Source organism: Pelophylax lessonae, assembly GCF_965119305.1.
Source record: "Pelophylax lessonae genome assembly, chromosome: 1".
In the NCBI taxonomy this organism is placed as follows: domain Eukaryota; kingdom Metazoa; phylum Chordata; class Amphibia; order Anura; family Ranidae; genus Pelophylax; species Pelophylax lessonae.
The window spans coordinates 367,217,845-367,242,683 of record NC_138768.1 but is presented as its reverse complement, the minus strand read 5'-3'; the positions used below and the strand labels follow the sequence as shown (position 1 = coordinate 367,242,683).

At 42.2% G+C, this 24,839-nt stretch overlaps 2 protein-coding genes across 2 annotated transcripts in view; one reads left to right on the top strand and one right to left on the bottom strand.

Annotated features, from left to right (window-relative positions):
* Positions 1 to 15,108, top strand: part of LOC309544384 (transmembrane channel-like protein 2-B) — a gene marked incomplete at both ends in the record, with an annotated part of 202,500 nt that extends 187,392 nt beyond the window's left edge. The window contains 2 exons of the mRNA XM_082243297.1: positions 4,399 to 4,522; positions 14,894 to 15,108. Coding sequence (XP_082099423.1) covers positions 4,399 to 4,522; positions 14,894 to 15,108 — 339 coding nt within the window. The remainder of the gene's footprint in view (positions 1 to 4,398; positions 4,523 to 14,893) is intronic.
* An 8,783-nt stretch (positions 15,109 to 23,891) lies between these two features.
* ALDH1A1 (aldehyde dehydrogenase 1 family member A1) overlaps positions 23,892 to 24,839 on the bottom strand; it is a 105,889-nt gene continuing 104,941 nt past the window's right edge. Inside the window, exon 13 of the mRNA XM_082244138.1 lies at positions 23,892 to 24,047. Coding sequence (XP_082100264.1) covers positions 23,975 to 24,047 — 73 coding nt within the window. The 3' untranslated portion in view covers positions 23,892 to 23,974. The remainder of the gene's footprint in view (positions 24,048 to 24,839) is intronic.

Genomic DNA, 24,839 nt, shown 5'->3' with positions numbered 1-24,839 from the left:
AGGTGCAATCCATCCCTACTAAAGAGGCGGTAGCCCGACTGAGAAGTCAGCCCAGTTCTCCAGGAACCCAAAACCCTCCTTACTACACCAGATCCTAAGCCACTTGTTAACTTCTCTAATCTCCCGCTGCCTCTCTGCCGTGGCTCGAGGTACAGGTAGCATTTCTGAAATTACAACCTTGGAGGTTCTACTCCTCAATTTAGCTTCTAAGTCCCAGAAATCATTTTTTAGGACTCTCTATCTCCCTCTAACTTTGTCATTGGTACCCAAATGTACCATGATGGCTGGGTCTTCCCCAGCCCCACCCAATAATCTGTCCACCAGATCCGTGCTGTGCTGAACCCGAGCGCCCGATAAACAACCAACAGTTAGGCACTTGCGGTCTATTTGATAGATTGCCCTCTCTGTCCTTCTAATAATTGAGTCCCCTACCACCAGAACCTGTCTTTCCTTACTGTTAGCCTTGTTCCCGCCCTCACTGGAGGAGTTCATCCCCTGGCAACTAGGGGTGTCGATCTGCTCCAGCAATGCTGGTCCCTGACTGGTTTCCCCAACATCACGCAACAGGGCATATTTATTGGGATGCTCCAGCCCAGGACAGACCTCCTTGCCTCGTTCCCTTCTACCCTTCCTAACTGTCACCCAACTACTCTGCTCTGATGCCTGCACCCTTGTATCTTCGCCCGCCTCTGTGCTGGCCCATGCTGGCACCTGATGGGTACATTCCCAGCTCTCCTTCAGTATGGAGATTCTTCTCAGTTTTTCCAGTTGCTTCCCTAGATTCAGGACCTGAGCTTCCAGGGAAGAAACATGCTTACATTTTGTGCAGCTGTATTCGCCCTCAATTACTTGGTGGACTAAATAACACCCGCTTCGTTATGGAAATAATAAGAAGAAATGTTCTCGAGTTCTGACTTAGGATGACAATGCTGCTCCTCCATAGATTCTGTTTAGTGAGCAGTGATGGAAGTACTTTAGAGGATAACGAGTAATCTAACTGATTACTCGTCCCCTCATGGTAACGCCATTGAAATTACTTTGGCCGCGTTACCGCAATTACATCTACCGCCACTAGATGGCAGTAGTGTAATTCCTCCTCTCCTGTATGACCGAGGTCAGTGCTGTCCGCAGTACTGGCCTCGGTCAATGAGAGAGAGAGGCAGCAGCACAGGCCTGGAGGAGGAGGACGGAGCCAGACAGACCCCAGTGTGCCTGGGCAGGCCACACACCACCACCAGCAGCCAGCCACCACCACCCCCACCAGCAGCCAGCCACCACAACCACCAGCAGCCAGCCACCACCACCACCAGCAGCAGCAGGCCACCACCAGCAGCCAGCCACCACCTCCACCAGCAGCCAGCCACCACCACCACCAGCAGCCAGCCACCGCCACCACCAGCAGCCAGCCACCACCACCAGCCAGCCACCACCACCAGCCAGTCACCACCACCACCACCAGCCAGCCACCACCACCAGCAGCCAGCCACAACCACCAGCAGCCAGCCACCACCACCACCAGCCAGCCAGGCAGCACTTCAGCAGCAGCACAACAAAAAAAAACTCAGTCACAGACAGTCAAGACAGGAGGACTCAGTCAGGACTCAGACCCCCACCACCAGTGTACCACACCACAGGACTCAGACCCCCACCACCAGTGTACCACACCACAGGACTCAGACCCCCACCACCAGTGTGCCACACCACAGGACTCCAGACAGCAGCAGGTACCAAAAAACAAAAACAAAATATGGTTGCTCACACAGTCAGGAGGACTCAGGACTCAGACCCCCACAGTGCTCCACACCACCACCAGTCACCATCACCACCATCTACCCCCCCTATACACCCACTGACCCCTATATACACCTACCCACCCACCCTATACACCCACTTACCCCTATATACACCTACCCACCCACCCTATACACCCTCTGACCCCCAAATACACCTACCCACCCACCCTATACACAGGCAGTGTACCACGCATGTACCACAGTGCCACTCTCAGCAAATACCACTCAGGTGCCACTCAGCAAATACCACTCAGGTACCACTAAGCAAATACCACACATACAAGGGGCATATAAGTTATTTTACATATTTGATTATTTTTTTAAAGTAACGCAATAATTACTTTCCCTGGTAATTAGTTACTTTTTTACTGATGTAACTCAGTCACTAACTCAGTTACGTTTTGGGAGAAGTAACTAGTAACTATAACTAATTACTTTTTTTAGGTTACATGACCAAGACTGCTAGTGAGTGAGTGTTATCACCTTAAGACAGGAACTGGTAGGATCACCAGGGGAAAAATAAAGCAACAAAAAACCTTGGAAAACCTAATGTAGAGACCATATTGAAGGATTAGTAGGCCACAATAGATTATATTTTTGTTCTTGTGTTAAAATGAGTTTATTTTTAACAGATCCTGTTTGTATGCAAACAGCTCTAAAGTAACTAGAACTGTTTGGTTGTCCCCAAAATTAGTACTGTGAAAAAATGTTTCTGCCCACCACCAAGCTGAGACAGATGGTGCTTGCACATCCACACGTACAGTGGCCAAGACAGCGCAAGATACAGAAATGCCAGCTGTTGTCCACCTGCTCAAGAGTTGGTACCTTTTGGGCAACAGACAATATGTGAAACCTCCACCTCCGATAATGGGGACACTTACCAGATCTTATTGATCCTCTATCTCTTGAATTGAGTATTGATCGTAACCATCTATAAGGTGTTGCAGATAGAGATGCACTTTTGTGGGAACTGACAACCATTGGTTTCCTTCAGACAGGCCACTCCAGATACCATTAATGGAAATATGGAAGGAAAAAATTCTCCAATAGTGTAAAATCCTCCAATAGTTTTACTAAAATGATAAAAATTGCACTTACATAAGTAAATGATTAAAACGCCAAGCTGTGCAGTCTTTTGCTAGCAAACAATTTAAACTGCCCTCCCAGGGTCAGTAAGGATGCGATAACGTCAACACGCAGCACAGGCCTACATGTTTCATCATAAATGACTTCTTCCAGGGCTTCCATATATTTGTATGCTCTATGGTTATAGCACATGGTTGAGTTACTGCTTTGCAAAAATTATTCTGAATATAGTAGTGGCATTAGCATGGTTTCTGCACAAATTGTACACTGCCTTTTATCTGGACTGTCATTAAAACACTCTGCCTGTCTGCCAACCACAAGTACCTGTTTGCTTTGCTCAGTTTGAGTCTGCCTTTGTGGTGGCCAGGCACTAAAGCATTGTGTATAAGACCTAGGAGCAACCGAGTACCGGTAGGCCTAATTGCCTTATGGGAAATGCTAATAGGAACACAGGAGCTAGCTATAGTGTCCGACCACCTGTGTTAGGGGTAAGCGCAACGGTTTCTCTCTAATAATAATACGGGCACGTGGATGAACTTGACAGACATATACAGATGTGGACATTGTTCAATATGTGCCTATTAAGGTGATCCAAATATTGTCAAGTCTTGTCAGGACAAAATAAATATGAAAATTGTATAACATATTGCAAATTAGGATAGTGGAGACATGTCCTCCTTGAAAATACAAGTAATACAAAGTAAATCGACCCATTAGGGGAGGAGATCTTTTCTCTCACCTGAGTAAAAAGGGGATTTATTGAATCTACAAGATAGACACAAGGAATTTAGCCAAAATTTTCTTCCTCTTGAGAACTATTCTAGTCTTTACTCTCAGTTCCTTCGTCTGTCTTTGTCATCATTGTTTTAATTTTCATTCATTCTCATTCTTTACTTTTTGGATTTTTTTTTTGTTTCTCTGTTGTTCTATTCCTCCCCTTTCCTTCTACTTTTTACCTTTCATCTTTTTACTTATCCAGGACCGCAATGTCAAATTGACAGCTCAGTCTTGCACAGTGCAGTGGACTCCCATAGCAATGTGGGGGCAGGTGAAGATCCTGACCTAGTTCCACCTACCCACAGCACATCAGCAAAGACAAAAGCCTCTCCTGCATCTGCCTCAGTCTGAACTTACCTAGAATATGTGTGCTTGGACCATTTTTGTTTGCAGTTAAGCTGAAGTATATTGGGCAATTTACCACATTGCAAGATTTAGCAATATTTTCACACTGACATAGTTATTTAGGAAAGGGTCCTATTAATTTTCCAGTTTGTTTTGTCTGCACTGCCTTTAGTTCATGTATGCTTCAGGTTACTTTACCTTGCCATCTTTTGCTTTCTGAAATACTAATGGCCAAGCCTAGGATGGATCTCATGAACTCTCATTCCTTTCATATGCTGATTTTTTTTGACCCATTTAAGACATTTTGAAAATTAAAAAAAAAAAAAAAAGTTTAAGTATTATTTTTGTTGCTCAGACAGTTTATTAATATATTTATTAATTTTTTGAATTTCTAAAGAAAAGAAATGAGGAAAAAAGCAGACGGAACAACACAGCATCAACCAACGAATTAATGAAAGATTTAGAAGACCTTCTGCCTCCTAGTGTAAGATTTGGTATCAAAAAAGAAAGTGAAGACAAAGGTAAGGTTTCTTGGCTATTCAATAATGATGTACAAAACGATCACTTCCAGCACTCAGAGGTCCTCCACTGTTGAATAGGACTGTGCAACAACTTCAAATGCTAAGCGGATGTTCCATGGATAGGGGAATCCTAAGTGAAACTTCAAAAACAAGGAGACAGGAATGTTCATTACCACAAAATAACTATTTGAGTAAATAAAATAGATACAAATTGGATGATACTTACAAAGCGCAACTGGTAAAAAAAAACACATAGATCACAAGATGCCATATAGTGTAAGATATGTATACTCCAATTGTATTCCGCTATAATGCCAAGGCGATGCGTTTCGGGGGCGAAAAATAGAGCAGACCTTACCCTTAATCAAAATGTCATCCTCCTCTAACTCAGGCAGCCATACTGTTGTATGGACACTGGAACGCATCCGGCATTCACTGAAATGCAGATGACATTCACCTGTGAGCCAGAATTATGTGGATACCCATTCTGGGTGGGGAGAGGAGCATACATTTTTAGTTACACTAATCTTTCTACCCCTTTTTATTCTGTTTATTTAGAGTATTCAATACTAAGTTTTCTCATAAGATGTATATATCAATGGACTGGTGCTTGCTATAGTTCACACTTTAGAACTCCCCTTTCTTTTTTGTAGTGATACAACCCTATGGAGACACCACTGTTGTCTATATGCATCACCCAGGAGTGATGTTTTGCCCCTTTCTGTTTTGCCACTTCCTGTTTTCACAGACCTGTGATGGAGATGATTGGGACTGACCACGAACAGTCTGTACACACAGACTAGTATGCCAGTGTGCGGGCAGACGCCCAGGTACGTGGTCCGGCCAATGTTGCCTATTTCTCTCCCCTCCTACCTTTTCTGAGTACCTGTATCTTTTCCCTCAGAGTGGGCACAGTGTGGTCCCCACCTGGAACCGTTATTCACACACTTCCGGCTTGCGGGTGGATTCTGTATGAGACACTATCCAGTGTCCATACAACAGTATGGCTTCCTGAGTTAGAGGAGGATGACATTTTGATTAAGGGTAAGGTGTGCTCTGATTTTCCTTACAACAATATCAGTATTTCATATTATTTATTAATTTAAGTATATATTTTGTTATGCTGTTTGTGTGAATTATTAGATTTATTGTTGTTTGCTTTTTTTTTTTTTTTTGCTTCAGTCCTTCCTTTCCCTTTGGGTGGGGCTTTTTGGGTGGGGTTTCTTAGTGTGTCTCTTTTTAAGCAATAGTTCATTGTTGCACTGGTCAGCTCAGCTCTGAGGAGGGGAACGCGCCCCCAAAACATGTCAACTTGGCTATATAGCGTGATACAATTGGAGCATACATATCTTACATTATATGTCATCTTGTGGTCTATGTGTTTTTACCAGTTGCACTTTTGTAAGTACCCAATTTTTATCCATTTTATTTGCTCAAATACATTTTTTGTGGTAATGAGCTAGGTGCTTACGCCTTCCTGTCTCCTGGGACTGTCCCAGGATTTCAAAAAAATCCTGGTGTCCCGCAGATCCAGGCAAGTGTCGTCCATTGAGTGTCATTGGAGCAGCTTATGCATGTACCCTACAGTGTCTATGTGCACTGCACATAGTGCACCACTGCCTTGTGAATCAGAAGGCTGATCCCTTCACTAGCCAGAAGCAGCCATTCAGTATATTTTGTGCAGACACTGAAGGCTGGGCCTAGGCTAGGGGTGCCACAGCTGCTGTGGTGGATGGGTTAGGTGCAGGGATATGGTCATCCAAAGCCCAGGGCGAACATGCCAAACTGAACCAGCCCCCCCCCACAAAGATGTATGTGCATCATGTGTATGCAAAAATCCCCCCCCCCCAGAAGAAAAAAATTGAGCACTAATCTGCATGCTTACCCCTGAGCATAAATTTACCCTCCTCACAGTAAAAATCCACATCCCCTTCTAAAATCCCCCTTCCCAGCACAAATCTTTGCCCCACCCCCCAAATCCCCCCCAGTACAAATGTGGCCCACACACAAAAAAATTCACCTGTCCTAGTACAAATTCTTTACCCCTTAAATTTCCACTTCAAGTACACATCCTCTCCCCCTCCAAATCTCCCCTCCTAGCACAAATCCTCCCCCCCCCCCAATTCCTGATCCTAGTATGAATACCCCCTGAACATCACAATTAGCACAATCCCTCCTCCCAAACAAATTCCCCACCTGGTACGGTTCCTCTCCCCCTTCTACCATATGACCTCTTCTAGCACAACCCCCCTCCTAGCACAAATGCTCTACACCTCTACTTTCCCCTTCAAGCACACACCCCCTCCAAATCTCCCCTCCCAGCCCAAATCTTTGCCCCCCCATCCCCCAAATTTCGCATCACAAATTTGCCCCACACTAAAAAATGAACCATCCTAGCACACATCCTTCACCCACTAAATCCCCCCCCCAAGTACACATCCTCCCCCCCATACAAATCCCCCCATCCCACCTCCTAGTATGAATAACTCCCAATCATCCCTACTATCCCAAATCCCTCCCCCCCAAAAAATTCAGCTTCTTGTACAAACTCCCTTCCCCCTCTACCATATGACCTCTTTTAGCTCAAATCGCCCCTCCTAGCACAAATCCTCTTCCCCCCATCCCCCTTCCCCAACATAAATCCCCCTAAATCACCACTCGTAGCACCCTTTGTTCACTGCTGCCCCCCCAAATTCCCCCTCTTAGCACAAATCCCCTCTCCCCAATCTCATAGTGGTGCCCCAACATGTCAAATGATACCACAGTGCCCAGGGCAGCCGCCCCTCTTACCTACCCCTTGTCCCAGCCCTGGATGGATTGGCAGGTCAGTGCTTAGTCTTTGAATTATCAACAAGGGTAACTGTTTGTATACAGAAAGAGAGCAATGGGTAGGAGGGGAATGTGTGTAGGGCTTGAAATGTGTGCAGGGGGAAAAGGGGACAGCATGTACAGGGAGAACAATGTTTACAGGAAGAGGGGTACTGTGTACAGGGAGGGGGACAGTGTGTTCAGGGAAAGGAAGGCAGTGTGTGGAGGGTAAAAGGGAGGCTATGTGTTCTTGGAAGGGATAGGAATGCATGTAGAGTGGGAAATATGTTCAGGGGAAAAGGATAACAATATGTACATGAAGTGGTCTGTGTGTGTGTTCCTGTGCCCGCTTTCCTTCTTTCCCCCTCTTTTCTGTGCTACAGAGCAGTGCAGCTGTGGTCTCTCCTCATCTGTCTGCTCTCCTTGCCTGCCCAGAGCTGGCTGCAGTGGTGGTGGTGCCTAGGAACTGGGTGTCTCCTAAACAGTATCTCTCCTGTGCTCAAGTGGCATGTGAGAAGGTGAGTGGTCCTATGTGGTCTTTGTTATCACCACCTATTACAAATATTGGTCCTTGTATGAGGAAGCCACTTTAAGTACTAAAAAGGAAAAAGTCATCCAGGGTGAAAGTGGGGAAAATGCAGATTAGACTCTGCACAAGGTATAACAATAAAGCCCCTATGATCCAAAGAGTTCCGAAGAAGAACTGGATGTTATAATATTGAAACAAGACCCTGTCTTGAAAGATCATCTACCCTCCCATCCTAATCTCATCTTAAGAAAACCTAAGGACCTTAGGAGCATGGTGGCCCCTAGCAGGGTTAGAAAAGTAAAGAGGAATGGGTTAAGGAACACTTGGCTCCCTGTTTTAGATCAGAAGGGAAGTTATAGGCGTGGGGTAACCACGTATAGTAGAGTGCAAAAGATCCAACAATTTATTAACTGGGCCACCACCCACGTGGTCTACACTTCCTGTGTGCCCTTCTGGGCACTACACGCCCCCTAAGGGTCAGAATAGGGGAACATAAAAGCAGTATCAGACACCAAAAAGAGAAATATTCAGTTCCCTGACACTTTTTGGATGTACATAATAGCAGTATAGAAGGTCTGAGAGTCTTTGGTATAGAAGCCATAAGTATTGATATGGATAGTGGCAAAAAATACTAAAGGCTTTGTACAAGAGAGGCGTACTGGATTTTTACCCTGGGGTCTCTTAACCCCAAGGGTTTTAATGAGGAGATTGAGCTCCACTCTGTGATGTGACTGTGTTGCATCAGAGCTATGGGACTTGTTTGATCCTGCCTATAGTGGTTGCATGGTGGATTGCATGTGACTATTAGACAGCCTAACACATTGGCACCACCCACCATTCACTAGTCTAATACCCCAGTGCCCACAGCAGACATGCTTATGGAGTATGGAACATAGGCATCTTTAGGATTCCATCAGCCTTTGTGTTATCCCCGTGGATGCATGCATATGTGCGATTGCATGTTTGGGTGCGACCGCATGTGTGCAGTGGTGCATAGGTGGGAGTACATCACCCTGCACATGTATGTGGGCTGTCGGGGACAATCCTTCTGGATGCACCTACTGTATATTTAGATCTATTACTGAACTTTAGCTCAAAAGTGACAGATGGTAGGTGGGTGTAGTGTAAGTACAATATTTGGGCCGGGGCGTGGCCTGGACTGCAATGGTGTACGCACATGAGCTGAGCTCCGCTTCTGAATCATCCTGTTCTCCTATCCTGTGTGCCATTCACTACCCTGATCATACCTGCTGCCTGTGGGAAGACCACTGCCGGCCCTGGGACCATGTCACCGCCGCGGAAAGCATCCTCTGCCACCCCACAGCTTGACAAATTCCGCCGGCAGGAGCTTGACACGGAGGCCAAAGATGGTGCCGCTTCCTCAGAGACTCCTGCGTTCGATACCAGCAGGGTCCTAGAGGCGATCTCCATCTGCCAAGCCATGCTGACAACAAAGATTGAGGAGATAAAGGTGGACATTTCACTTATTAGGCAGCACATAGCTAAATTGAGGGACATGATGGCAGAGACGGAGGTGTGGATCAGTAGTGCTGAGGATGTCATTAACCCCCTTCAATATACAACTGAAGCCATGCAGCGTCAAATACAGAAGTTGCCCAGAAACAAGATGATCTGGAAAACAGGGTCCGCCTCTGTAATCTGCGCTTTACTGGTCTCCCTGAGGGGTCTGAGGGGCCTGACCCAGACACTTTTTTGGAAAATCTCTTGATCACTCACTATGGCAGGGATGCCTTTTCTGCTACGTTTGCAGTGGAGCGTGCCCACTGCATGCCTGCCCCTCCACCCCCCCCCCCCCCGAGGGCGCACCACATCTATTGCAAAATTTCCTTCCCGGACTTCTCAGCGGAAGTTCAGAAACAACGTTCCGGTTTCACTGATGCCAAAAGGCGCCTCCGCATGCATCATTTGAAATATGCCATGCTTTTCCCGCCTGCCTGAGAGTGGTATGCGATGATAGAGCGCACTTCTTTGAGGACCTGGACATCGCCTCGGAGTGGCTGGATCAAAGGGATGCGCATAGGAATTGCCCTGCTTGAAGGGGCTGCTCCTCACATACAATCAAGCTACCCTGCATTGTGGTTGGTCTATCTACATACTGTATACACTGACACCAGACCGGCACGGTAAGTACAATATTGGGCCAATACAAGAAGGAGGAAGGAATGTGTATAGCCTAGAGTAATAACATGGTTCTCTATTACATTATGGGTTCTTTTTTCTTGTCTCTCCCTTCATCTTTTATTCTCTGTTTTGGGGGACTGCAGTCTCAGATAGCACCAGAGGTGATGTATTGGCTCTGTTAACGATTCATAACATTCACTCTTTTTATTCTTGCTTTTAGTATCATTTTACCTTTGTTATTGTTTCCATCATTATTCACAATTGGTGTATGTGTATGGCTTGTTTGTATACACAGGGGTGACAGTTTGCACTGTGTGGTCTCTCATTTTTATGGGCGATATAGACTTTCGGTAAACAACGCCCCATCCAAGCTATCTACACCCATCACCATTGCTCCTTGGGGAGCAGAGCTGAGTAATGAGGGTAGTACAGACTGGCTATATAACACCTTGTGAATTTATGGTGGGTCAGCCAGGCATATGCGGAGGCCATCCCATCCTCTAGCACCATAGGAGTATCCTGGCAGTCCTGGAGGTGATTGATTCCATTTTCCTTACATGTGTGCAATTGTCATGCGTTTGTGAGTACAATGTATGCTGCTTTTTTGGATTTTCTTGTTGTTGTTTTTCTGGGAGTATCCTGCCAGGGGATCATGGGAGATGTAGTCCGAGAAGGAGGCAGCTCTGTAAAGGGATTTGGCTGCAATGGATCATAGGACATGTAGTCTCCAAGGAGCGCTGAGCCATGAAGATGAATGGGCTGCAAACTACTATTCCAACTATCCCCTACACCAGAGGGAGAGGAGAGGGCAGACTTTTCCCAGGTTTTAAGCTATGAGGATTGAGCCACAGAAAGGTATTGGTCTTCACTGTGCTGAGACCAGAGCTGGAGAGACCTGTTGCCATGTGAGTGCCTTTACCAGAGAGCAGGGCCTTGTGAGAACCCGATCATAAAAACTGAGCCATTAAGGACAACAGACTGCCAAGCACTACAGACTGGAACTGTTGAGTACCGCTGTCCACAGTTAATGCCAGTAGGGACTGCTCCTTACTTAGCAGCCCAACTGTCATCCATTGTGTGTAGATTTAAAAAGACAGCAGAAGTGCACCAGCATACAGATGGGACCCTACATTAGCTGGCTTAAATTTTTCAAGTACCAGGTAATTTACAACCAGAGAAAGGGGAAGAGACAGCACACACTCTATAGTGTAGTAAGATTTAATTAACTTTATTGAAAACAATAGTAGTATACTCACAAGGGTGAACACAGTAAACACATGTGGTCAAAGGTGTGAGAGGGAGTGCACGCTCGCTGCATCAAGCTAAGTCCCACAGTCAGAATGAGTGGATGAATCAGCTGCAGCTCACAGTGTCTAGACCACTGTGTAGCCAACCAGCAAATGGAGATGGCACTGCCTTCCTGGTTTCCGTGGTCCTGCTTGGCTTCCTCACTCCCAATGTGAATTCACAGCTGTGAATAGATGTTGTTTCCCTGTGTGGTGGGTCACAGTATGTGTTTTAAATAATCTACAAAAAAATTGGGCTAACTTTACTGTTTCGTTTTTTTTTTTTTTTTTATTAATTGAAGTGTATTTTTTTCCAAAAAAATTGTGCTTAAAAGACCACTGTGCAAATACAGTGTGACATAAAATATTGCAACGACCGCCATTTTAATCTCTAGGATCTCTGCTAAAAAGCATACAGTATCTCACAAAAGTAAGTACACCTTTCACATTTTTGTAAATTTTTTATTATTTCTTTTCATGTGACAACACTGAAGAAATTACACTTTGCTACAATATAAAGTAGTAAGTGTGCAGCTTGTATAATAGTGTAAATTTGCTGTCCCCTCAAAATAAGTCAACACACAGCCATTATTGTCTAAACCGCTGGCAACAAAAATGAGTACACCCCTAAATTAAAAAGTCTAAATCGGCCTAAATTAGCCATTTTCCCTCCCCGGTGTCATGTGACTCGTTAGTGTTCCAAGGTCTCAGATGGCCTAGGCTATAAGAAGATTACCAAGACCCTGAAACTGAGCTGCAGCAGGGTGGCCAAGACCATACAGCAGTTTAACAGGACAGGTTCCACTCAGAACAGGCCTCGCCATGGTTGACCAAAGAAGTTGAGTGCACATGCTCAGTGTCCTATCCAGAGGTTGTCTTTGGAAAATAGACGTATGAGTGCTGCCAGCATTGCTTCAGAGGTTGAACTGGTGGGGGGTCAGCCTGTCAGTGCTTAGACCATACGCCGCACACTACATCAAATTGGTCTGCATGGCTGTCGTCCCAGAAGGAAGTCTCTTCTAAGGATGATGCACAAGAAAGCCCGCAAACAGTTTGCTGAAGACAAGCAGACTAAGGTCATGGATTAATGGAACCATGCCCTGTGGTCTGATGAGACCAAGATAAACTTATTTGGTTCAGATGGTTTTAAGCGTGTGTCGCAGCAAAAAGGGGAAGAGTGCAAAGACAAGTGTGTCCTGCCTACAGTTAAGCATGGTGGTGGGAGTGTCTTGGTCTGGGGCTGCATGAGGGCTGCTGGCACTGGGGAGCTACAGTTTATTGAGGCAACCATGAATGCCAACATGTACTGTGACATACTGAAGCAGAGCATGATCCCCTCCCTTCGGAGACTGGGCCACAGGGCAGTATTCCAACATGATAACGACCCCAAACACACCTCCAAGATTACCACTGCCTTGCTAAAGAAGCAAAAGGGTAAAGGTGATGGACTAGCCAAGTATGTCTACAGACCTAAACCCTATTGAGCATCTGCGGGGCATCTTCAAACGAAAGGTGGAGGAGCGCAAGGTCTCTAACATCCACCAGCTGTGTGATGTCGTCATGGAGGAGTGGAAGAGGACTCCAGTGCCAACCTGTGGAGCTCTGGTGAATGCCATGCCCAAGAGGGTTAAAGCAGTGCTGGAAAATAATGGTGGCCACACAAAATATTGACACTTTGGGCCCAATTTGGACATTTTACCTTAGGGGTGTACTCACTTTTGTTGCCAGCAGTTTAGACATTAATGGCTGTGTGTTGAGTTATTTTGAGGAGACAGCAAATTTACACTGTTATACAAGCTGTACACTCACTACTTTACATTGTAGCAAAGTGTCATTTCTTCAGTGTTGTCACATGAAAAGACATAATAAAATATTTACAAAAATGTGAAGGGTGTACTCACTTTTATGAGATACTGTATATATAATGTTTGTGGGTCCTAAGTAATTTTCTAGCAAAAAGTGCTGATTTTAACTTGTAGGCAACAAATGTCATAAAAAGGGTTAGTCTTTAAGTGGTTAATCTGACCTCATTTACAAACCCAAGTTCACCAGGGGTGATAAAGGGGTTAATTGTGTCCATAGGGGGTGCTTACTAACTTACTTACTAACTGGAACACAAGATCTCTATCTTGTCCCCTTGCAGAACTCTCCCAGGGATGATCGCGGAGGGCCAGAGGACATCCCCGCTAGCCAATCATAGCGCCATCTAGTGGTTATTGAACAAAACAACGTACAGGTTCCACATTTTGTGCAATAGCGCCACTTTGTCGCAGTATATATGCAGTGGCAAGTGGGCAAGTGGTCAACTTGACAACCAATATGTTATTCCCTGCTCATTCTCTGGTATGTAATGTATGCCTGTCATTTGAGCATTAGTCCTTCAAGAGCTCCCAGCCAATTTAAAAAAACTGAAACATAAAAGGTTAAGAAAATTTTTGAGTTTTTCCATGGCACCAAGTAGATGCATTAAACTGCTTCTGAGGCACATTAACCACTTCTATACAGTGCACTTTCACCCCCTTCCTGCCAAGTCCAATTTTCAGCTTTCAGAACAATAGATGCACCGCTCCCCTGTCATTTGACGGCGAGTGGGTAGCATGTGGTTAAGCTGCTTTGAGTTGCTTTTTCATTCACACTGAATTATATGGGCAAGAAAAGTTGCTCAGCTGCAACAAAAGCCCATGAACACAAACGTTTAATGAGTTGTCGCAACACTATGTGAAGAAAATGGTAAACCTAGGGTTATTTATTTATTGTAATGATCATTATTTCCTCATAAATGTGAAAGTCACATGCTAATATCTGGTTTTAAAGAGGTAGACGTGTTTCGCCCAAATGTTAGTGCTTAGTCATTATTAGTCAGAGTTAATGACTAAGCACTAACATTTGCGTAAAACGCGTCTACCTCTTTGTCCCCTGCTCCATCTGTCAACCACTTGTCATAAGCTAATTCAATATAAAGGATTATTGGAAGTGCAGCCGTCTGGCATCATTTGCTTTATGATACAAAGCATGCCACCTGACTAGTGTGTGTGGGGATTAACAAGAGACTCACTCATCTTAAAAGGGCTTTTTTTGTTCCAAAAAATGTTTTACTTTAATTAATTTCCTACATTAAGGTAAAACTGTTTTAGAGCTTGCTGTCTTCTGCCACCTCCCTAAATACTTACCTAGGTCCTCAATCAATCTAGTGTTGTGCATGGCTAGATCTCTTCTTTCCTGTCTTCCTCTTCACAAAGGGACTCAGGCAGCAGCAGGAGCCATTGACTCCTGCTACTGTCAATCAAATGCTATGAGTAGAAAGCAGAGGGTGGAGCCAAGCCATTCTGTGTGTGTCTCTGGAGCACGCAGCTCGGGGATGTGAGCACACACGTGTGCCCCCATGGCAAGGTGCTTGTTATGGAGGCACAATGAGAGGAGGAGGAGACAGGATCACTGTGGGGGGGGGGGGTGCTCCAGAATCCAGAAGAGCAGGTTTGGGGCTCCTCCATGCAATGCCATTGCACAGAGCAGGTACAACTGGTTTATTATTTTAATTTAAAAAATACCTTTAGTAACACTTTAACTCTTGTTAGTATTTATATGTCTATTTTTCTTTTCTTATAGAGAATGGAAAACTGCTTAATACAATTTCGACCAACGAAATGAATACTAAGAATGGGAAACTGACTGTACCTTCTCAAAAGGGCCCAAGAGTAATGGTTACAGAACCAACTAGGAAAACTACACTGGTAGTAACAACCTCCTCTATGAAGAAGCCAAATGTTAAAGCGCCTGCACCACCACCACCTGGAAAAGGCAAAGGACAAGCTCGTTTATGATACATGGGCTAACTACAAAATTCAAATATATCTTTCATATTCTAAAAAGCTGTATTTTATCAATACAGTTATGCATTCATATAAAATCAATAAATGTGTTTTTAAAGTGATATTAAAGTCTTGTTTTTTTATGTTTAAAAATAACAAACATGTTATACTAACCTGCTCCGTGCAGTGGTTTTGCACAGAGCAGCCTAGATCCTCGATCCTCTCTGGTCCCTTGCTAGCACTGCTGGCTCCTCCTTCCTGCCGGGTGCCCCCCCCCACCCCCGCAGCAAGCAGCTTGCTATCAGGATGTATTAAGATTAAAAAAACCTTCTGCCTTTCCAATCCCTTTAAAATAAAAAGCCTACTGCCTTTAGAACCACTTTAAATGCAACTAATGTAAGTACTCTGACCCAGTATCAACCTCTTTTATTCCCTTTAAAAGTGTACCGGGAGAAATGGGGGGTCATGTGTGCTTTATACTTATATACTGACCAAAAACATGTTGACAGAAGAGACAGCGCCAGAGGTTAGAAAGCCATGTCCCACTGCAACACAGATTTACCTGCTCCAGGGACCATTCAGGAATGTGATTCTTGCAGGCTATGGCTATTGTGAATGCCAGTGGCCTACATTTAAATGTCAGTGCTACTATAAATGTGTATTAGCAACACAGTGGGGAAGATTGACTAAAACAATTTACAATAAAACCTGGATGCCGATTGGTTTCTTATGCAGAGTTACACCAGATTCTGCACTCTCCAGTTTTAGTAAATCTCCCCCAATGTTATTTTCCATATGTAGCTTCTGTGCATGTTGCAGATATTGTGTTATCCTAAATGCAATATGGCTACCTGGGGCTGTTCTGTACACAGAATGTGTACTGATCACACCCCAGAAACACAATTTCCTGCTAGTGTGATTGGCTCACCAATTTTCCCAGAAGTCTGCCTAAGATACAAGTCAGATTTCTGGCATTCCCTGCAACAAAAATGTCATTTTTGGTGAGATACTCCCAATAGGAACATGTCTAAAGGGATACAGGCCCAGCAGATTTCATCATTAGTGCTCTGCAACTGCCACAGCTGGTTGATAAATTATGTAACCACTCCCATTAGACCCACTCAGCACAGGAGAACAGAGAAACAAACAATGATTTCTTCAGAATAACATAGGTAGGAATCTGCAACAGTTCGTTAAAATCCTTATACTGTACATAGATCACCCAGAGGGAAACATTTTTCTCTCAACAAAAGTGGAGTTACGCTTTAAATCAATGGGTGAGCCTACAACAAATTGGGTGTTACTCCATTTTGAAGTCTCCACTCAAGCTTACTAGTAGACAGCATTTGCATTCTGGCTTATGAAGAACCAAGTACTCTTGGCAATCTGACATTGCATTTCCCTGTCACCCAGCACCTCCAGCACTGAACCTTTCTGACAGTCAGCATTCTGCACCACTACAACCCGGAACCTCTGACTCTGAACCTCCCTGCCTTACAGAACCCCACACACTACACTACTGCTTCCTCTTGTCACCTTTCCATCGGCATGTAGAGAGAGAGGGAAAGGCTGGCCCTGGAATTTCTGACCTCTCTGCCCACTTCTTCCTCTTTGATGATATCACCTCTAGGGATGATCGAACGGTTCGGGTCGACCATCGGTTCGGCCCGAACATTGGGTGTCCGAGGTTCGGCTGAATTTAGAACTTTTTGCCCAAAAAGTTCGGAATTCGGCAACCAGAACCGACCAAAATGCAATGGTTCAGGAAATGGGCTTTAAAAGCCCGTGATTGGACCAGAACCATTAGCAAAAGCCTATTGAGGGGGCAGGAGAATGCTAGGAATGTGATTGGAGTGACTAGGGGGTCCATAGACCAATCATTAGTGAATACGCCTCCCAGTATATAAGATAGCCCCCGCCAAATTCCTAGCATTCTTATACTGGACATGGAAGAGAGTGGAATGCTGTTCTGTTACTTCTGTTACAAAGTGTCATTTAGCAATTTTTAGTGTGAGGAAAGGGATATCTAGTGTAGTTAGAGTGCTCTTTTACACTTTAGTTAGCTTTAATTTATTCAGTTTCTGTAGGGAAAGTGTTAAGTGTAAGGGGACCATAGTGTAGTGTAGGGTGAACTGACAGTGACTGCTATGGCAGGGTGACCAAACCCTTCCATAGCAGGGTGACCGCAATAGAGAAAAGCTAGTTTCTCTCAAGTCACTTTTGCTTCAGGGATATGGCTTCTCACCAGTCAGCATTCTTTATGCTGCAGGCATTGCTAGTGCTTTTTTGAGGACATGTTTGGAGTCAGACATGACATCTGAACATGTGTATAGACGGTATATATACACACCCATGTCTGTATATATATACACCTAGACATATATAGGTGTGAAAGGAGCAGAAAAAACTACTTGCGCTAATGAAATAATTAACACCAATATATTTCTGCTCCTATCACACCTATATATGTGTAGGTGTGTATATACATATAAGTATGTGTGTATATACACCACTATACACAAGTTCAGATGTTTTGCCTGCCTCCAAAGAACCCAAAAAAAATGCCCAAAAAAACGCTAGCGTCAAAAAAAAAAAAAAAAAACGCCCAGGTGTGTTGTTGCAGGCATTTTTTGGGGGTTTTTGGAGGCAGGCTAAACATCTGAACTTGTGTATACGGGTATATATACCACTATACACAAGTTCAGATGTTTTGCCTGACTCCAAAGAACCCAAAAAATGCCCAAAAAAACGCTTGCTCCTAAACCGGCAAGGTGTGAAAGGAGCGAAGCCATATTACAGATCTATAATTGCACTAATACAAATGATCTTTTTTTTATGGTTCTGGACATGCTACAGAGCTGAAACTTCACAGGTACACTTTTTAGACCCCCCAGATACTAAATCCAAAGACATTTTTTTTTTTTTTTCAAAAATTGGCTCTCTATCAAAAAACTATCAAAAATGAAAATTTTTAAGAACTTTTTTTGTGTGATTTTGTGTCTGGGGGTCTAAAAGGTGTACCTGTGAAGTTTCAGCTCTGTAGCATGTCCAGAACCCCCAAAAAAAGATCATATAGGTGTAAAAGGGGGGTCCCACCATCCCTGCTCTACTGAAAAATTATTTTTTTTCTGGTTCTGGACATGCTACAGAGCTGAAACTTCACAGGTACACTTTTTAGACCCCCAGATACTAAATCCAAAGAAAGTTTTTTTTTTTTTTTATTTTTTTTTTGTTTTTTTTTTAATTTTTTCAATAATTGGCTCTCTATCAAAAATCTATCAAAAATTAAAATTTTTAAGAACTTTTTTTGTGTGATTTTGTGTCTGGGGGGTCTAAAAAGTGTACCTGTGAAGTTTCAGCTCTGTCGCATGTCCAGAACCATAAAAAAAAAGATCATTTGTATTAGTGCAATTATAGATCTGGAATATGGCTTCGCTCCTTTCACACCTTGCCGGTTTAGTAGCAGGCGTTTTTTGGGGCATTTTTTTGGGTTCTTTAGAGGCAGGCAAAACATCTGAACTTGTGTATAGTGGTATATATACCACTATACACAAGTTCAGATGTTTTTCCTGCCTCAAAAGAACCCCAAAAAAATGCCAAAAAAAAACGCCTGCTATTAAACCGGCAATGTGTGAAAAGCGAGAAGCCAACTGTCTGTGTTCTAAGTGACAAAATACAAACAATCTTTTTTTTAATGTTTCTGGACATGCTACAGAGCTGAAACTTCACAGGTACGCTTTTTAGACCCCCCAGATACTAAATCAAAAAAGCTCTTTTTTTTTTTCAATAATTGGCTTTTTTATCAAAAATGACAATTTTTAAGAACTTTTTTTGTGTGATTAATAGTCCCTGGGGCATGACCCAGAACCCTAGGCACTTTTTAGGGGCATTTATTGGGTTTTAGGGCTTTAAAATGTTGTTTTTTGATTACCGAAGTTCAGGTCCATTGATTTCAATGGGGTTCTGAAATCCGGGCCGAACTTTCGGGTAGTTCGGATGTTCTGGCCGAACCGAACTTTTCAAAAGTTTGATCATCCCTAATCACCCCAGTGCAGACTATAGGGGCCAGTCAGTCCTCCAGCCTCTGGGGGTTCTATTCACATTATGTGTGTTTCCAAGGGTGTACACTGTTGGGCTGAGAGTAAAAGGGAAGCCGGACACTGATATAATATTATCATACCCCTATCACTATGGACCCCTCCAATTCAACAGCCATCATGTAAAAGTCCCACTTCCAAGTGTATTCTTTAATTCTTTTACTTTTAAGGTAATCATTTGATTTGAAGCACAATGCCACCATTTATCACTCTTCCCTCCTAAACTTTTGAACCTATAATACCATATTAAACATGCATTCTCTATTTCTGGCTGCAAGGGGGGAATTTCAATTTTACTTCTTGTGTACCTCTTTTACAATATAGGAAAGCAATATAGGAAAACAAATGCTTTAACTAGTTCAACTCAGCCCAGCTGGATTAAACAAAAAAAGTAGTAGTGTGTACTAGGCTTTAAAATGGCATCTGAAAGTCAGTGGGATACAGTTCGTTACACAGTTTCTTATTTATGGGGCTGAGTAGCCAAAGAACGGTCAGGGTGCCTATACTGACCTGTGTCTACAGCCAAAATCGCTTACATCCGGCATGTGAACATCAGAACTGGACCAAAGAGCAATGAAGGAAGGTGGCCTGGTCGGATTAATCACATTTCATTGTACATTATGTGGATGAGTGGGTGCATCTGTGTTGCTTACTTGAGGAAGCAGTTGCGCCAGGACGCAGTACAGGAAGAAGGCAAGCTGGCTGAGGCATTGCGGTCCTTTTGGCAATGTTCTGCAGGGAAACCTTGGTCCTGCTATTCAGGTGTATGTTACTTTGATACGTACCACTTACCTAAACACTATTGCTGACCAAGTACAGCTGTTCAGGAAAACAGTATTCCCTGATGGCAATGGCCTCTTTCAACAACAGGGCCATTGCATCCTTCCATACTGCAAAAATGGTTCAAGAATGGTTTGAGGAACACAGCAATGAGCCTGTGGTGTTTACTTGGCCTTCAAATTCTTCAGCTCCCAATTCTTTGATTATCTGTGGGATGTGCTGGTAAAGCAAGTCTGATACATGAAGGCCCCACCTCGCAAGTTACAGGACTTGGTGCTAGATACCACAGCATACTTTCAGGGGTCTAGTGACGTCCATGCTGCAATGGGTAAGAGCTGTTTTGACACCAAATGGGAGACCTACTCATCATTAGGTGGGTCATCATAATGTTATTCAAAATAAAATAGATGCACTAACTCTGAGTTAGCGCATCTATTTATTTTTTAATTTCTTTAAGTGTTTGAGTATTTAGACTTATTATAGTTTGTGACTTTCTCTATATCAATCACTATCACTAAGAGCAGAGGTTTTTAATACACATCATAATGTTATGGCCAATCATTATATATGCTTTTAATGGCTATTTTGCAATAATTAAAGTAAAACTTTTATGATATATGGTTGAATGTGGGTATAAATGGATATAGCACCAAGTCCAATCCAAATGCAAGGTTTGTATTAACGGTAATATATAGTATAGAACCTTCAGTGCTACTGTGTTCTACCAGCAGGGAGGCTTTCCTGCCAGCAGAACACAATATTTACTGCTAGCGGCTATAGCCATCAGCAATAATCGCATGCAAAAAAAATCAGGCAGGCCGAAGTTGATTGATGGATCAACTTCAGTACAACCAGCCTGCCCGTAGACAGATCAAAATTTGGCCAGGTCCTGTTAAACTGGCTGACTTTTGATCTGTCAATTGCCGGCTTAAGTTCCAAGGTGCAACTGGAACTCTGCTCTGCCACCATGTCAGAGAACTTAGTAGCCAACTGCCAACCACCAGAGCTGTCAAATAGGTGAAGAGGAATGGGTCACCTGTTTCAGAATACTTAGATGTACCTGGTATGTCCCTTTCATTCCCTAAGCATTTGAAGTAGAAATTAGAATATTCCTTTTAAAGTGCTCTACAGATGCAGTGTGCTTGTATGCAACCTTGCACAGCCACTTGCAAACATTAGGAGCATCTTAATCCAGAATGCTTTAATAATCAAACCTTGACTCTTGTAATTCCTGATTGCTTTTTTAAGGTGATTGAAAACAAAATGTCTAAAAGAGAGTTGTGGGAAAAAGCGGGCAAGCCCTTAACTCTCATATCAAGTAATACGATTTGCTCCTTGAATTATAAAATATACTTGTTGCAATAATTTTGTAATATGTTGTGAAACAATAATTATTGCATTGTTACATGTGTGATTAAAGCATAACATAATTCAGCAAATACAACACATTTATTTATGCTTCACGTTAGAATTACAGTCAATTTATCAATTACATGTAGCACTTTGTTGTAGTAGTTTGGAAAACGAACCTTTGAATAAAAAGACTCTACAATTAGTAGGTGCATGTGAGTTTAATCATTGTGGCTACACCTACAACCAACATAACAACGTACAATTCTGAACACATTATAAGTATAACACATTAGCTTTTAGTTATATAAGGCCTGCATAGGGAAAAACTACACTAGTAATAGTTATGTGCACTTGAACATGGAATAGCTCTAAACAGGATTTAAAGACAACATTTTCTTTTAGTCTCTGTATGGTTTCTAAATCAAACACTCATAAAATGCAAGATTTAAAAAGTAGCAGTTGTCCCTGCTATGCAGCTGGGACAAAGCTGTAAAAAATTCTTGCACCAAATCTTAAAAAACTGTTGGGTTTTTTCAAATAAAAGCGGGCCGTATATGATGCTAAATAAAATGATAAGGTGCACTAAAAATATTTTCTGTGTGTCCTAAACCTGGATGCACTCTAAGAGTTTAACTTAGTTATGAAGGTTGTTTAACTTTAGTTGGAAAAGTCAAGCCCTTAGAGTGAGAATGAGCTCCAAGACAGGAGTACAAAGTACTGTTTTCTTGCTAAGTAAAGTAAAAGCAGGCAGGATCATTAGTTGTACAATTTTACAAGGGCTGATATGCTTTCAATAAATTAGCCTAGCAATAGACCAAACTGATAATTTATGGAAGTTGTTGGAACCAGCTAGGACAACATTCTCTGACCTTGGTTAAACATACTCTCCAATTAACTAAAGCAGTGTAACGTGTAATGACTGTATAACACAGTAATTCAGAACAACAAGTATGATTTGATTTTCTACTAATCAGCCAACAACAAATTGTAATCTGACTAGCTAGTATTAGGTACTGCTAGAGATTGTTCTAGTGTGAATCTGAATCTTTAAAATCTTTTAAGTAGAAAAGGAAAAAAAAGTGTCCCTCCAAACATATTGAACCAAAAAATTTTGTAAACACAAATCTCAGTGAGTGGATAAGTGGTATAAATAACACCTTGCTATTATACCAGGATGGGGAAGCAACTAATTACCTGGTTACTTGCACATAATCACTGAAGTTCACCACATTCTCCTCTTGGGACATCACCAGCATACAGGTGGAGTTTTGGGAGGAACACCTATTTTTTTTTTTTTTTATTTGGTCCCTTCATGAAGCACTCTTACCAAACCAAATGACACATGGACTGGTATTAAACAAGTCAAAGGCCTGTAAGTTATTGTTTATTATAAGGTTCTATTCACAGATATTTGTAAATTATCCCATCTTTGGCCGTTTATTGGTGAGCAATATTGGTTCATTTATGTCTACATACTGCGCTTTACCAACGGTCATCACACTATACAGTGCCTTACTAAAAGAGAACTACAGTCAGAATAAAAATCACAATTAGGAGTATTTAATCTTTTATAATGAAACCCAATTTTTATTGGGTGGTTTCCTGCTCAGTACGTGAAAGGAAATTTATTTTTAATGTTTTGTTCCTAATAATATTAATTAAAGAGATTTACTGGTGAATTAAACTGCAGGATATTTATGAATTAGTTGTTGTCGGGATCACATAGAAAAAGGATCATAACACAGGCCTCATTTCAGCGTTAAGGCCTAAAATTTCCTAAAGAGTTATTACTAGTTCATCTAAATTGTGCTTTCAAAAATAAAAGGCAGTAACCTTCCACTTTATGTATTTTTTTACTAAGTTTTGTATTTTGCTGCAGCTCTCTTTAAGTAAAGCTGTGTAGTGTGGACTGTACATTGTGGTTTATTTTAAAATGTTCTTCAGATTTAATGTTATATCTGAATATCATTTGAATTCATTTTTATATTTAAATCCTAACTCCACATTTAATGTCCCTTTAAATAGTTCATTTGGGCCAAGCTGTTACAAACAAATTATTTACTGCACTAACTGGCACGCTTGCTGGGCTACATAAAGTATACAGCACTGTGTTTCCGCAGTGGGCAAGGAACTTCCCATCTTACTCCTAAAAACAAAATAGTTGGGTTGAGTGGTGTTCTGCCATTCATGGGCAGCTTTGTATTCTATGAATGAATAGAAAACTTCCTGTGATTGCCTGAGCCGGAGAGGTGGAAGGATGACGTTGCAATCTCTGCCTCAGTTAATCAGAGGAAGCTTTTTATTTTTTCATAAAAAACAAAGCTTCTTATTAATGGCTGAGTCATGTTCAGACAACTCTATTTTGTTTTGGGATAGGAAGTCCTGTTCCCACTGCCAAAACACAGCACTATATACTGTACATAGCTGAGGTACATACAGTTAATACAGCATTCCCAGCAAGCACACCTTTTACTGCAGTAATCAGTTCATTTGGGCCAACTTGACCGAAATTAATTATTTGAAGAGACAATAAAAAAGACTTAGGCTTTAAAAACTGTTTTTCAATTGTTTTTACAAAAACATGATACTCTTTTACATGATTGTTGCAAATTTAATAAGGGAAAAGAAAAGGAGAAATCTGTAGATGTTTAAGAGTTCTTCTGTGAAATTTTCATGGTAACGGTCTTCACCTCAGTGTATTCCTGTAGGCCATACTCTCCCCTAATAGAAATAAATACAACAATTAATACCGTGACTTGGGCCTCTGTAATATTTGCATTTGATTGAAAAGCTTGAACTCAGTATTTAAGAAGAAATCACTTGTTTGTGCTCTATCCTCTTTTAGAGTTTCTGTACTGCCGAAATTAAGGACTCTGCTTTCCACACTTCATTTCATATTGTATTTTTACAGTAGTTATCAGTCCAACAAATCTTGCAAGCAGCAGTAGGATGGGAGTAGAATCTTCATAAAAAGGGACATGAACATGTTGGAGTTGATTTACCAAAGGCAAATAGGCTATTCACCTTGCAAGGGAATGTGCTTCAAGGCTCCAAAGTGAATGTGGGGAAGTTTCACCTTACAAAGAATACCCAATCACGAGCAAAAAAAATAAAATAAAAAATTACTTTCACATGATGGGATGATGGAAGTTTCACCTTATTCATTAAGCTCTGGTGCAAATCCACTTCAAAAGGGACAGCCTATTTGCCTTTAGTAAATCAACCCAATTCTGTTACTGTCAGGAAAGATTCCATTCAATTTCTGTAAATAGGTCTAATTAAAAGAGGTCTGTAATAATAATTAAAAATAATAATAATAATAATAAAGACCTTTACAGTATACTTTTTATTATTTTGTTGTTGTTAAAATATTTAAAATTACTTTTTTTTTCATTGAACCTAAGTTTTACAAGTTTTAGGTTTATTTTGAATCATTTCATACTTTAGTTCTCAGTAGACAGAAGCACAAAGGATATTTCTTGACTAACCAAGCACTCTCTATATAATTTAACT